The sequence below is a fragment of the Musa acuminata genome, chromosome BXJ1-8, assembly GCF_036884655.1.
Source record: "Musa acuminata AAA Group cultivar baxijiao chromosome BXJ1-8, Cavendish_Baxijiao_AAA, whole genome shotgun sequence".
NCBI classification, from domain to species: Eukaryota; Viridiplantae; Streptophyta; class Magnoliopsida; order Zingiberales; family Musaceae; genus Musa; species Musa acuminata.
In genome coordinates, this window is record NC_088334.1 from 635,741 (window position 1) to 651,276 (window position 15,536).

At 38.1% G+C, this 15,536-nt stretch overlaps 2 protein-coding genes across 2 annotated transcripts; both read right to left on the reverse strand.

Moving 5' to 3' along the window:
- Positions 1 to 935: 935 nt before the first annotated feature.
- On the reverse strand, positions 936 to 4,866 carry LOC103994174 (pentatricopeptide repeat-containing protein At5g61990, mitochondrial). Its single transcript, XM_065194395.1, has 2 exons — positions 1,601 to 4,866; positions 936 to 1,503 (listed from the first exon to the last, which is right to left on the reverse strand). The coding sequence occupies exon 1, from the start codon at positions 4,808 to 4,810 to the stop codon at positions 1,721 to 1,723; it is 3,090 nt and encodes a 1,029-aa protein (XP_065050467.1). The 5' UTR covers positions 4,811 to 4,866; the 3' UTR covers positions 936 to 1,503; positions 1,601 to 1,720.
- Positions 4,867 to 5,744: 878 nt separating this feature from the next.
- On the reverse strand, positions 5,745 to 15,074 carry LOC135680476 (aspartokinase 1, chloroplastic-like). The gene is made up of 14 exons (XM_065194396.1): positions 14,861 to 15,074; positions 14,151 to 14,589; positions 13,990 to 14,072; positions 13,853 to 13,893; positions 10,739 to 10,893; positions 8,215 to 8,364; positions 8,026 to 8,121; positions 7,699 to 7,815; positions 7,301 to 7,420; positions 7,116 to 7,208; positions 6,907 to 7,023; positions 6,457 to 6,573; positions 6,232 to 6,294; positions 5,745 to 6,140 (listed from the first exon to the last, which is right to left on the reverse strand). Exons 2-14 carry the CDS (start codon positions 14,550 to 14,552, stop codon positions 6,021 to 6,023), a joined length of 1,674 nt encoding a protein of 557 aa, XP_065050468.1. The 5' UTR covers positions 14,553 to 14,589; positions 14,861 to 15,074; the 3' UTR covers positions 5,745 to 6,020.
- Positions 15,075 to 15,536: the final 462 nt, after the last annotated feature.

Genomic DNA, 15,536 nt, shown 5'->3' on the forward strand with positions numbered 1-15,536 from the left:
CCAAAAAAAATACTGAAATGCCTGTTCAAAAATACTGTATAAATTTGGAGGAATTGTTCATTTTGTTTCAAAACATTCACACCAAGCCTTTTTTTTTTTTTTTTTGCCTATATGATTCATTCATCTGGGGAAGATCGAGCTTTGGAAACAGTGGATGGTCTTACAAATGCACAAATGTGTAGCTCCCAATCAAGGTGTATAGATTTGTAAGATGAGATCTGGACGTCTCAAGTAAGGAAGTATATACAAGTTATAGTATAAGGTCTTGAATCCTCATATCTAAGCTATCATATCAATTAGATTAATGTTTGGCATGTAAAATTGTAAGGTGAATTTGAATTATAAACTTAAAGTGAGTTATATCAAAATTTGTGGGATGACATTTTGGACTCCAACCTAAGGTAAGAAAGTTAGGTATATCACTACAGTATATAATGTTTTTAAGTATAATAAAAAATAAATTAAGTATTAATCCTTAGACTTTTAAATTATAAACTTAGCACAAAGTATATATCGATGATATCCCGATTAAATCAATTTAACAGCCTGTTAATAGTAACTTGAAATCGAGCATCTTAGATTATGTGATAACATTTGACATGAAATTAATGAAGACAAACAAGGAGGCATAATTGGTAAAAAAAATAAATAAACATATTTCATCTTTTTTCCAACCTCCATTGTTTAATAGAGTTAACAGAAAGGATTAAAAGGAGAAAAGGAAGATTAACATCCCCCAGCAAAGATGGCACAGAAATTCTTCTAATAATTTGAATATAAGTATAGGTAAGCAATAAACGAAATTACTTTGATCTGCTCAATTAATTGACCAGTGGTATGTACTTGACAAAAATCTTTCTCAAAAACACATCCACAAAATAACTAATTGTAAGTAAAAGATCAAAACTGCAAGCAAAAATGAATTGAGAGATGAGTAAACAATAAACAAAATCGCTTTGATCTGCTCAAGTAATGTACCAGCATATAGGAGACATAAACCTCATGGAAAACATACTAAAGGTACATACTCATGGGTAATGTTTTTGGAGATTATTTTTCAGATAAATAAATGTTGCATACATTGTTGTACATTGCCTGTGCCGTAGTTGAAATCTCCTCTTTCAATGTATCATATCTGGTTTCAGATGTAAGCAGCAACATTCAGTGAGTAACAATGTTGCCCTGTAAGCTAATTAAAGATAACAGCAATCCCACTGCATAAGCAGAGATCTTATGCTAATTTTATTGCCATTTTGTAAGCCAACATCAATGCTCGTTAGTGTCCAAATTACTGAAGGCATATTCGAATAGGCAATGCTTTAGAAATCCTTCCATCTTCACTAGTTCTGGAAGCTCTAATTACCATGAACAGCAAGCGATGATGCACACTCAGCGAGAGATCAATGCTTACTCCTCACCCATCTTCAATAGCAGGTTGTCTTGGAAAAGCAGAAAAGATGATGCATACTCAGCATCTAACATCTTCACTACCAACTTTTTCTCCTGCATTGCAATTATAATTGATGGGTTGTGAGTGATATTTGACTAGAAAAATTATAACAAAGAAGCACACGGACCAAAAGCACTAAGAAGTCTTGACCTCCAGCAAATTAGCTAGATGAATCTTTAATGTGGGTCTTGTGAGGTTAGGCTCACAGATGACTCTCAGTTATCAGTTCATTCCTGTTATCACATAATTCCTTTGATGGAAGATGATTGCCTACCGGGCAACTTCCATACTGGGCACATCTTGACCTTCATTAGTCAGACTACTTACAGAAGCATCTATAGGGACCCAACTGTTAGATCGCATGACATTCAAAAACTGATTAGCTTCATCAGAGAATCCTGCTGCATCAAGGCTACAAACTAGCATCACACTCTGAGAATAACTGGGCTTGACACCTTTCTCTATCATTTCATTGAGCATACTCAGCGCTTCAGAAAATTTCTCACTCCTGCAAAGACTCTTTAACAGTTCAACATATGTAGCGGAACTCAATTGTTTACCTTCTGCAATAATTGCATCACGAAACTTGAATGCCTCAGCCAAGTTTTCTTCTTTACAATGTACCTGAATCATCACCCCATAAGTTATTTCATCAGGATGTATACCATTTGCCATCATTTCTTCAAACAATGCTGATGCAGCTGATGTGTTTCCCATTTTGTTATGCCCATCAATAAGCGATGTATAGGTAACACAGTTTGGCTCGATATTCCTGTCCTGCATTTCCATCAATAACCGGCATGCCTCCTCCAAATGTCCTGCCTTGGCATATCCATCTATCAAGATTGTGTATGTTACATTATTAGGCATAACCTCTTTGTCCACCATCTCTTGTAGCAATTTAGTTGCTTCCTGTAGTTTTCCAAGCTTGCAGAAACCATCAACCAAGGAATTAAATGTAAAAACTGTAACGAAGCCTTTTGGCAACGCTTCACTGAACAAATGTAAAGCCCTTTCCATGTCACCAGCCTTGCAACATCCGCTAATAAGAACATTATAAACAAATTTATCAGGTGAAATTCCTCTTGAAAGCATTTGTTCATACAACACAAATGCTTCAGACATGTTTCCAGCCTTGCAGTTTCCATCAATCATTGTAGTGTATGTCACACTGGTCGGCACCAAACCCTTTGCTAAGACGCTCTTGAAATATTTTTTAGCACTGTTGATATTACCAGACTTGCAAAAACCATCAATTAGGGCATTATAAGTAACAATATTTGGCTCAACACCTCTAGCACACATTTCATCATGGAGGGTCACAGCTTTAACCATGTCGCCTGTCTTACAAAGCCCAAAGATAAGTGAACCATAAGTGTATACATCAGGAGTCAAACCTTTCTCCTGAAGCTCTGAAAAGGCTTGGAAAGCCTCTTGGATCTTCCCACTCTTTGAGAGGCTCTGAATGAGCACACTGTATGTTTGCACATCTGGCAACACACCATGTCCCAACATGGAGTGAAAGGTGGAGAAGGCCTTTGCAACATTGTCTGATTTGCAGTAACCATCAATAAGGATTGTTAAAATGACATCATTTGGCTTTATACCTCGAGCAACCATCAGTTGCAAAAGTTCATCTGCTCCATCCATATCTCCAGACTTGCTGTGCCAGTCAATGAGAGGCCCATATGTGAACACATTTGGAGACAACCCTCGCTCTTGCATTTGAGTAAAGTATTTCTTTGCTTCTTCAAGATTTCCCGCCTTGCATAGACCCATAATGAGATAATTGTAGCAAAATGTATCTGGAGGAACGTTTATATCAGCCATCTTATCCAAAGTCTGCACTGCCTCCATTATTCTGCCTTCCTTGCACTGACCTGAAATGAGAGTGGAATAAATGACAGCATTAGGTTCCAAACCATTTTCATGCATTTCCATCAACAAGACCTCAGCCTGCCTCGATTCTCCACAAACACAAAATCCATTAATCATCACGCCGTAGGTATACAAATTAGGTAATACATTCCGAATCTTCATCTCTTCAAGCAACCTAAGCGCCTCCTGGGGACTACGCACCTTAAAATACCCCTCAATAACTAGGTTATAAGTCTGTGTCTCTGGTTTACAACCCATACGATCCATCTCCTCCAAAAGTTCATGTGCCTTATCTATGTCCCCTGCCTTACATACCCCACGAATGAGACTGTTATATGTAAACATATTGGGCTGCACTCCTGCAGCTATCATCTCATCCTTCAATTTAAAAGCCTCGTCCATTTTGCTTTCTCGCACAAACCCATCAATCAAAGAAGAGTATATAAATACATTGGGCTTTAGACCCCTCACCGATATTTCCTCCAACAATTTCCTTGCTTCGATTGACTGACTGTTCTTGCATAAGCCACCAATGAGAACACTGTAAGTGTAGTTATCAGCAGCCAAGCCTTTCTTCACCATCTCCTCCTTCAACTGAAAAGCATCCCCAAGAGCCCCAACTCTGCAGAAACCACAGATTAGCGTGTTGTAAGTGACTGCACTTGGGGCACAACGTTTTTGCTCCATCTCCAAGAAGACATTTTTTGCTGCATCAACATTTCCAACCTTCAAATACGCCTCGATCAATATAGTAAAAGTGTAGACATCGTGACCCAGTTGCGCCCGTGATATGAAATCGTGCACCTTCCAGAACAAATCCATGGAATTAGCCCTCAAGAGATCCTTCAGCAGCGCATTGCAGCACCTCAAACTCGGAGCAAAAGCACCGCCTTTCATCAACAACGCCACTTCAGCGGCTTCCTTGAGCATTCCCGCCCTCTTGTACGCATCAATCAGCACGCTGAACACCGCCGAGTTGGAGCGCGGGTCGCGGGAGAAGCAACCAACGATGTTGTCCAATACGGAAGGCGGCGAGGGACAGGTCTTGACCATTCGCTCGAGGAGGCCATTGGCGAGGGGGAAGAGGCCAGAATCGCAGAGGGCAATGGCGAGCACGGCGAAGGAATCAAGGGCGTGGGGGGAGGCCATCTGCGACCCGGACCAGTAAAAGAAATCCAGAAGGCGCTTGGGATCGGGCGCCCGGCCGACTCTCTGGCGAAGGACCGCGGAGACGGCGGCCGGGGAAAGGCGGCGGGGGATGTCGGAGGCGGCCATGGCGGCCTTCCAGTTCCCGGCGCCGAAGAGGAGAGCGGAGATCTCGCGGGCCAGATCGTCAACATCGGAGTCATGCTCGGGGGATTCCGAGGAGACGCAGAGGGGGAGGATTTGGGATCGGAGATGGGGGCTTCTCGCGTCCGACAAGGGGCTGGGGATTATTCTACGCCGGAGGAGGAGAGGGCGTGCTCGAGTGACTCGAAACATGGCGACGGCTCCCTCGTTCGCCGCTTCCGCTCGGTCCAATACATTCGGTTCGATGTGAAGCGTCTTTAGCGTGGAAACGCTTCTGTTTCGACCCATGGATGCTCGTCGAGAAGGGTGGAGTAGATGATTGGAGAGGCGGTGGAGGCCCCATTGTGGGTCCCATAAGTGCCGACGCGAGGTGGGTATGTGGCTTTACACATAGTATCTAAAAGAATCCTAAAATATTTAAATTAGCTAACATAAGTATTAAAAAAATATAAAATGACAAAATACCTATTATTTCTACTATTTAATGTTTATGAATCGTAGCAACATCAATTATTAGAATGGCAGGAATTTAAGTACCATGGTTCCGAAATCAATAGTTTTGGTTTCGAAACTTAACTGGTAACTATTGGTTCTAGAATCAATTGGTTCTGATTTTGATTCAAATAGTTAATTCTTTTTATTTTTGAAAAAAAAATAAATAAATAAATATAATGATTCAAAGCTGGTTCAAGAAATATGAAAAGCTGGTTCATGAATGACTCTTATGAATTGCGTGACCTAGAAATCAGTGAATTTAGAGAATTATCAAGAGTTATTTCATCGAGCTTCAAGATTTTTTATAATATTTTTTATAAAATTTAATTTATAGGAAGATGTTAAAGTTTTTTATTTATTTAATGAGTAGATAGAAGACCAATTTTAAAGTTCTAGTTAAGATAGAAATACTTGTAATATTGAAAGTAAAAAATCTTAGATAGACCCTTCCATAAATAAAGACTATTGTGATGTTGACTATACCAAAAGAAACATAAAGGTCTACGATTTTAATGATTGCAAGTTATTATAATTAATAAGATTTTTTTACATAAATATCTCTATTATTCGCCTTTATTATCTTTAATTTATGATTTCCTGATGACCACCCTTTTTTAAAAGAGACAGACTCTCTAACATGCTATCAAAGCAATCAGTTCTTCAATAACAAAAGCATAAATTTCAAGAGTTTTCCTATTTAATTATAACTTCAAAATCAAAGCATTTGATAAGTGCAATGAAAAGATACAGTACATTTTAAATTTAGTGGTTCTATTCTAAAGAATGCGTGGTTGTTGGCCGCTGGTGATAACATGAAAGTTGCTCCTGAAGATTGGGTTAGTAGGAAGGCACCACAAGTTAATTTGGATGAATCGGACATCAAGAGACCACTGCATACAGCATAACATCAGTTTACACTGGCAGCTTCCTCTACTTCTGACAGGAAGCCATTGTCAAAGAATGACGAGTGCAAAGCTCTGATGCACTGCTGTGCTTCGCTATCATGAACTACCAAGGAAATGTTAACCTGTAGGGTAAAGGTAACGAGAAAACAAGCATCACATTTGGAACACTTTTGTTGGATTATGAAGAAGCATAACCGAGTTACTAGAAAGTACCTTTGATGCTCCCTGGGAGATCATCTGGACATTCACTCCATTCTTGCGAAGAACATTGAATGCCTGAAGACCAAATATGCTTAATTAGTCTCTGTTGCCAACACGATGCGGTCGCTAAACATAATTACCGACCACCAGGAAAATGCGGGCAAATAGTCCATAAAATGGTAAAAGGAGAGGACAAAAAGAAAGAAATTCTGTTTTAGTTAATAAGTGAGATCAAACCTTTTCTAGGATTAAAGATGATCTCTGCACATTTCCAATAAGAGAGATTATTGATCTGTGCTGAAGGAGATGAACAACAGCAATCTTCTCCAGCTCCTCAACTACATGATCAAGTTCCTACATTTGATTGTTCAAGATGGATTAGTTGAGCAAGATATCAAACAAATATAGTGTCCTTGATACAAAAAATTACAACCAAGTATTCCGTTATGGCTAGCTTTTTGAAGAAACAACGGAGTATCCTTTTGACACCTTTCTCAATCTGAAAAACTTAACTTGTTCATATGCTTAAGTCACCACAACTTAAGTGAGGCTAAACTTAAGCCAGCAAATTGTGCATTTTTAAGTTCAGCAGGCACATGCATATACTCTGCAATAGAGACCATCTCTGTTTTTTCGTTTAACATAAGTGAAGGTTTGAGTGGAAAATCATAATGATTCAGCTCAGACCTGCTGGATTAATTCTCTATTCCAGAGTTTTGATGGATCCAGTGTCAAAGAGATGCTAACTTCACTTGTTGCGACACAGTCAACAGAAATGCCCAAGTCCTCAAATATAGAGAAAACCTGGGGAATACACACACAAAAGGGGAAGTAACAAACTATAATTTTACAAGTAACAGATTACACCACCAAGACTGAAATGATCACCAGTCTACCTTTGCAAGAAAACCATACTGTCCAAGCATTCGAGTGCTCACAATATCCAACATGGTAACATTTGACTTCAACACGATGCTGGTTAGTACAACCTGGATTATCCACAAAATACGTTTATGACAAAGCTAGGAGCAATATCACTTCTACAAAAGAATAAATATAAACATAGTATTTCATTATAGACCTTGCTCATATCTCTTGCTTTAGTGATGACAGTTCCAGGAGCTTGAGGATTATAAGAATTCTTGACCCTAACAGGTATATCACCTTCTCTGGCAGGCCGCATTGACTGGGGATGCAACACCTGAACTTGGAAAATAGCTTATAGTGTCAAATGAATAAACCAAGAAGCAGAACTTATATGAAGAGTCTACAGTAGCTACACTTGCAATTTAAAAGAGGCACCATAACATAGAACTGAATTTGTAATAAAAAACTCTAAATGTAGGTCTAGTGCTACACAGTGAAATCCAAATCCATAAGAACTGCTACAAGTGTGAAGCTGAGTATCAATTTTTGCATCCTTCAAGTTCTGCAAATTTCCAAAGAAACTTCTGTTGCAAACAAACAAATAAGTCGTACCTGTGCTCCAAAATAAGCGAGTTCAGCTGCCTCTTCAAATGTTAAATGAGGAACCGGCTTTGCATTTGGACATATATTAGGATCACATGTTAAAACACCATCAACATCTTTCCAAACCTGTTGCAGATGTATTAATAATATTAGTCTGATACACTGCAGATGGCCAACAGCATCTGAGGTTACATGGATAATGCAAATAGCCAAAGTAGTACAAGAATGGCAGAAAACCTAAAATAAACTTCAGTAGAGTGTGTTGTTTGTGAAGTAGGTAAAGTAGAATACAGCATCCCAACAATATGCTCAAACACTTCAATACTTCAAACTGACCTGAATTTCACGTAAGCCCAAAGCTTTACCTATAGTTGTTGCAGTTAAGTCGCTTCCACCTCTGCCTAAGGTAGTTACAGCACCGGATTTCCAACCCTTTAATCGTAGAAATATCATCAGACCTTTAATCTCAGTTACACAATTATGTCAGCACTACAAAATGCATGATGTTGAGCTTGTAGCTACAACCTTTCCAAGGAAACCAGTGATTATAGGAATCGCCGGATCATTAGTCCAATCACCATGCAACCTCTTTGCAACAGCAGGATAAGTTGCTTCCAAGATGTCAGCATTTGTAAAGTCATCTGTGGTAATAAAACCAATCTCAAATGCATCATACTGCAAAAGACGCAAAAGCCACATAAGTAGCTCCTCTATTGATCAGAAGCAAATTGCAAATATAGAAATTAATTATAATGAAGTTGCTTCCAAGACGTTAACATTTGTAAAGTCATATATGATTCTGTGGTAATAAAACCAGTCTCAAATGCATCATACTACAAAAGACGCAAAAGCCACATAAGTAGCTCCTCTATTGATCAGAAACAAATTGCAAATATAGAAATTAATTATCATGAGGTTGCTTCCAAGGTGTTAGCATTTGTAAAGTCATCTGTGGTAATAAAAACAATCTCAAATGCATCATACTGCAAAAGACGCAAAAGCCACATAAGTAGCTCCTCTATTGATCAGAAACAAATTGCAAATATAGGACTAGATGAAATAGATTAGATCTCTTATCTCTAACTTATCACATACTTCATGAAGCAAAGTCACATCTCAAAATTAAACTCCCAAAAATGAATTGTTGTACTGACAACAATTCATTAAGCAAAGTTTAAATATAACCATATGGAAAAAAATCATTAGATTTTCCTTCAATAGTTTGGAGCTATCAAACCATTTCTCTTTGCATGCAAGAATTTCAATCAGGTTCCTGGCTTTCTTGGTAACTTACACGAATATCTTTGACTCTTAATATTTCAACTATTATATTTGGAAGACTAAATGATTGTGGAAATTATTGCGATGTGACCTTTAATTTACTAGTGCATTAAATATCAATGACACTCATTTATGCTCCACTTTTCAGACATGTAACTGGTAAATGGTTGCTCAAGGGCTGGGTGAGCTTAAACAGTTAAGGAATGTCTTGCAACAAAATGTTAGGTTCTATCAAAATCTCTCTTGAAATAAGATTTAACATTGTAACAAAGTGATGGCTCCTAGATGCTGAATTAGTGGTGTAGATGTAAGCTGGAAGAATGAGGCACTCTGGCTTAGGCTCTTTGTACAACCATCGGAGGGGAACCTTTACATGGTACACCCACCTCTCTTCATAGTCGAACCCAACTTGGGAAGCAAAGGTCTCGGAGTTGAGGAAGGAGTTCAGCAAGACAGAATGAAGCCTTGGAGTGCCTGAAGAGGTCAAGACCAAGCAAAGGCACTCTCGAGAGGAGAAAGAGAATGGCTAGTATCGGTGCTAAGCACCTCTTCAAATAAAGCAAGTAGAAAAACTCTAACCTAGCCTGCTTTCCAGGTGTCAGTATAGCCAGCCAACCCTGTTCATAGAAAGACAAAAGTTCTGTATGCTAAGACTTCTTAGCTTCCGCTTCCTCTCCTCTTCATGGCCTTCAGTCTAGTCTCCATTTGCCATCAACTTGTAGAAAGAGAATCATTCCCTCCTTTAAGTTCAGTAAGAAAAGTCATGGAAAGTGTGGATGAATAAAGAAAGACTTTCTCCTACCCTAGCTAGGAAGATAGAATCTAACGGAAGATTCTGTAAGTAGATCAATTCAATTCGATGATTTGAATCTGAGGTCAGGAAGGAGGAATCCAATACCAACTTGCTTAAAGAATCAAACTCTTCCTTCGATAGGAAAGTCCCATTGCTCGCCAAAAGCCCTATCTAAGTCAAACTGCGGTAAGCTTATTCTACTTGCTTGGGATTTCTAAAAGTCTTCCAGTTAGCGTAGTTACTAGAGGCCATGGCAGGAGATGCAGTTCATGAAGTGATCCAATGTAGAATTTGACTTGAATGTAAATGCTAAAAGCCATCCGTTAAATGGTCTTCTACTAACTATACACCAATAAGTAAATATCCAACTAATTTTAGGAAGACCGGATACATTTAGGTTAGCAGAATATCCAATGTAGGTGTAATATTAAAAGTTAAAACTACACAAAATATCCAATCAAAAGTAAGCAGTGAGTTTGTTAGAATAATTCAATATGACCTTGTAGCTGTAACAACCATAAAGACTAGTTTAATAACAACAACAACCCAAAGACTAACAGCACATGTTAAAAGAAACAAAGAACAGATCAGGCAATCAGTCAAAATGATCAGCTAAAGCATCTCTTTTACCTTTTGCCTAAAAAAATATGTTTGTTATCTTTATAAAAATCATGATTTGTCTTACCGGTCCATAACGGTGTACTGACCGGTCATAGGTACGATACATACCGAGCCATACTAACACATGGTACACTGAAATGTACCAGTATATACCGCTCATACCGAGCAATACATTGCGGTACGACGAACCTTGATACAAATGAAACAATATTAGCAAGAATATGCCTGGATGAACAAAGGTCAACCGACTATTAACAGTCATTTTCAACTTACAAGAAAGTGTGCTCAGTTACTATAATTCCCTGAGCTTATATTCATTTCATATGAAATATTAAAGGGTGTGACTTATGATACCTGTCGTGCTTTAGTACCAATTTTGTTTAAATATGCTGCAAAAATTCTTGTAGACATGCATTCACCAAAGGAAACTAGATAGTCCCTTGTACGAGGTGTTAGCTCTTTCATCATGGCAATGCCTTTCAGAAGCTGCTCTAACTCAACCAGAATATCTGCACATTGTGGCATACAAAGCTATAAACATATAGAGCCAAGAAATAGTAATAAGAATGTTCTTGTCACTGATCAAGTGTCATGACATCGGTTCAAATTGTCACCCATGGGCTTAATGAAAATGACACCAACGGTTCCCTACCTCCAACAGAAACTACAGCATTTAGTGGACCATAATCTAGCAAAATCATTAACCATCACAGGAGACATCTCAAGCAACAAAAATCATATACAAAAAGGAAAATGATACAACCATCAAATAAACAAACAAAAAAATAATGACAAAAATCATGATTTGATTCAGATAATCAACTGATCCTGGTTGGACAAAATCTGGAACACCAGTTTATTTGGGATGCACCAACCCAAAGTATTCGTGCTGACTAAGATAATCCATGTGAGGTTATCCTAGTCACCCAAGTCGATTCAAATCCATCCTAAGATATCTAATAAGATTAAGAAGAAAACTTTAAGCTGACACAATTATATGAACAAAAAATAACCTTAGCTTAAAACCATAACATTCCTAATGCCTTCCCACTTAAAAAAGGACCTCAAAACCTCTGCACACAGATAATTTTGAGTGTTCTCTCCGACAACCCCACCTCCTCCACTCCTTACCATCATTAGCCCCTGCTATTGTCAGCCCCCAATGCTGCCTTCCCCTACTCTTAACCACCATCCATTGGCCTTCCCTTACTCTTTGTTGAGCTCCTCTTGTTATCAACTCCCTCCCTAGCATAATTGTGTTAATTGTTGTTAACAATATTATAATAGTTAATTCTTATTAATAATAGTTTACAATTATATTAATTATCAAATTTATTACTGCTAAAATTTTAAATTCACTATAGTTTTAGGATCATGATTTTTTTATTTGTAGGATCCTGAATTTTGAATTGTATCAATTCTTCTTTTATTTTGACATTTTTGTTATTAGATTTGGATAATTTAACACTTAATGCTTTCTGATTAAATGAATGTAATTTTATGTTTGAGTGGTGATATTTTGAATATGAAATGATATGGAACTCATTGATTATCTAATTTTTATTTTAATAATTATCTTTCTCTCTAATTATTTTTTATATAATTCTTATATTAGTGAGTGTGTTGCTTCACTCAAGCAAGCGCCTAACGTCTTCAGTGTTTTGGAACCTTGCACCTTTTATAACACTTTGTCATATTTCTTCTAGTTCGAGTTAGGGATGGACACTTACATATTATTTAAAATTAGAATAAGCATACAATCTTGACACTTATCTTTATTGAATGATATGTACATAAAAAAGATCAACATATTATGCACTTCAAAAGGTGAAGCACAAGCAACAGATTCAAGAATTACAACATAATATACCATATTGTATTGAAGAATATTATACCAAGAATTTAAATCTCCATGTGATACCAATTAGGCTAAGTATGATACCAATATGATAGACAATATAGCAGCCAGCATGTCAATATTCATTAAAAAAATATATATCTATCTACATGGACTGATACTAGTCTGATAGATACCAGTCAATACATACTATTCCGACCAGTATTTGTTTTCTTGATTGATACTTAAAATTTTTCTTCTTATTACATTAGTAACACACCAGGGCATACTATACTGATATCTCAGTGCATTTTGTGATAGGGACTAGTATGCATGAGATTTGATTTATTGGGGTGTATAAGCAAATTGGCATTCCTGAAAATCAGTTATGCAATTTGGATTTACAACACATTATTTATTGGCTCCTTAAAAGGTTGGAAAGATCAAGTACAAGACAATTTAGATCAACCAAAATTAATTAACATAATTGAATAATCATGTAAGGACCTAATTTTTTTGAAGTCCGTTTAGGCTTGACATGTGAATGCCACTTGAGTGTATGGTGCAAAGCTCAAATAAAGAACGGGTTTTGGACAAAAAATTTTAATTAAACACTGGGAAAACAGGTTTTGGACAAATATTTTTAGTTAAACACTGGTAAAGAGGGGCAGATATAGGATTTGAACTCATGACCCGATCTAAAAAGGACATGAGTTCGAATCTTATATTTGCCCCTCTTTCCCAGTGTTTAATTAAAAATATTCATGCAATATCCATTTATTTGATATTCCACCATACACTCAGGTTACAAACTTAAAGCCTAACCGACTTGCTTATGAGACGGATGATACTTTCCTATAGATTAAAGCTTTTGCTTGTAATGGCAATGATCAAAATTTTAAGATGGCATATATTGGGCTCTCTCACAAGCAAGCCGATTAGTCTTGATGTGTGAATGGAACATGATGTATGGTGCAAGCACAAAGGAAAATGGGTAGTGTACAAATATCTTTATCTTTAATTAAACACCGGAAAAAGGGACAAATATAGGATTCGAATTCATCATACATTATGATATCATCTTAACTTTTTCATCAATACCATTACATCTAAGAACTTAAGTTGATTATATGCTTTAACATGTTCTCATGCAAACTAGTTTCTGAATTCAATAAACCATCATTCAAAACTGCAGGCACTAGAAATTTGTGTTTCCTGCAACTAAAAATCCAAATGAATAGCACAATTATCAAATTGCTCAACTAGCACCAACTTTTAGTTGATTGATCATTACAATTATATATAGTACATGGAATACTGTAGTTGATTCAGACATGGATAGCCATGAACTAATTACCCAACTCACCCGATAATTACACTGCATTATTGTTGGGCATTTCACAATGTTGGTCACCAACTTTCCATTATAAAATTATTATTATTAGCATAATTGTATAAGATCTTTTATAAAATTGACACTACTAGCATAATTACATCAGGCCTTTTTACATGACAAGATTATACTTGATGATGCATTGCATAAACTGATATTAGAGATGGCATAAACTTCCTTATAAACCAAAAAGGAGGAACCAAATAGTCTATACACGATAGTGATAAACAGTACTCACCAGAAATAATTGAACTCTCAAGCCCGAGTTCATCAATTGTCCTGAACCATTAAAACAAGAAAACTCATTGCAACAACAGTTCAAGAACAATCAAAAGAACAACTATAAGCTGGAGAAAATATTAAAAGAATTCATACTTGAGATGCAACTCTTTCACAAAGCTTAATTCATGCAATTCAGATACATTAGAAACACCACAGCAGACCGCCTTTGCTCCAGCCTATTAGCAAACATAGACTACACTAAGAAATTCATCCAAGGCTGAAGTCAAAAGATGAGAAAAAAATGGGCATATTACCAGCAAAAGATTGTTTGTCGTCTTGCCCATGGCGGAGAGCACGATCGCTGGTCGTTCTTCCGGAAAGCTAAGAATGAGGTCCGCAACCTCTTTCATCCTCTCAGCTGATGCCACCGATGACCCACCAAACTTCATCACGATGCTGAGCTGCTCAACATTACTATCAGCCCCTTGCCTCAAGACAGCGTCTTTCTCCACAACGGCAGAAACCCTTCTCTCGCAGCACACCTTCAAAGCTCTCCTCTTTCCGCAGATCCCCTCCCTCTTCCTACAGAATGACCTCGACGACAACGCAAAACTGGCCTTACTCTGGAAGCTCGTCGAGAAAGCAAGAGAAGTCGACGAGTCCAATTTAACCACACCGCAACAGGACCCGCCACCAAACTGCGCAACTACCGCCATTGCTGGGATCAAAAGTGAGATTTTTTTTTCCCCAATCCTGCATCAAAAATCAAGTTAAGATGATCCATGACATGATTCTAATATTAAAATGCACATTTTTAATTCATCCCATTTCCGAGTCAAAGATCGAAACCCAGAAATGGACCCAAAACTTGAGAAAAAAACAAAAAAAAAAAAAGGAAAATCTCCACAAAAACGAGTCACGAATTGAAAGCTTCATCAGATAGTAATAGCAAAGTAAGGCCTAATTCGTCACAACGGGCAAGATCGGGGAGGACGGAAAACATCACGAGAGGCGCTAACCATACCTCTGGAGCCTAAATGGGGGAAAGCGAGCAGACAAAAAGGGGTTCTGGACCAGGGATTCAATCTGTTGTTATTCTCCCTCTCTTCTCCTCGCGCTTCCTCCGATGACGAGGAAGACGATGAGGCAGAGAGAGGGAGCGAGGAGAGCGAACGCGGCGGCGGAACTGGGAGATGGGCGGGACATGAATATAGAGGAGAGAGAGGCGAACGACGCGGCCGCTTGTTTTCGGAAACGACGGTCGAGATCAGAGTCAAGAGGTGAGGGTCCACAAATCGAAGTGGGATGTGACGGCTTGATGCGGTTAGCCGCACCGCGAGTAAGCAGATCGAAACGTGTAACGGGAATTTGGCGTGCTGAGGGACGGTTTCCGTGCATGGGGCAGAAGTCCCGTCACCTCCAGCGAAGCACCGACGCTGCGTATGGGTGTTTCACAACCAAAAAAAGGCAGCACCCACACGCTACGTCTTCGACGAGGTTGGTCATCGCGAAGTCACCATAGCCGGTGATCTTGGTCAACATCGTCGGTCAGGAAGGTATACTGGTCAAACCTGAGAATTATCATTGATTTTAAAATGTTTTATTTTTTACGCAATAAAAGACAAGAAATCCAAAATAATGATTATTAATCAAGTAGAATAAAGAGAAATCGCCAATTTATTTTTCACTTATTCCGAATC

Coding starts and splice junctions, on each gene's coding strand:
- LOC135680476 (XM_065194396.1), bottom strand. CDS start 14,552: ATGGCGGTAGTTGCGCAGTTTGGTGGCGGGTCCTGTTGCGGTGTGGTT. Junction 8,365..10,738: donor TTGGTACTAAAGCACGACAG/GTATCATAAGTC, acceptor CGTCTTTTGCAG/TATGATGCATTTGAGATTGG. Junction 7,024..7,115: donor AGTATGGTTTTCTTGCAAAG/GTAGACTGGTGA, acceptor TGTATTCCCCAG/GTTTTCTCTATATTTGAGGA.
- LOC103994174 (XM_065194395.1), bottom strand. CDS start 4,810: ATGTTTCGAGTCACTCGAGCACGCCCTCTCCTCCTCCGGCGTAGAATA.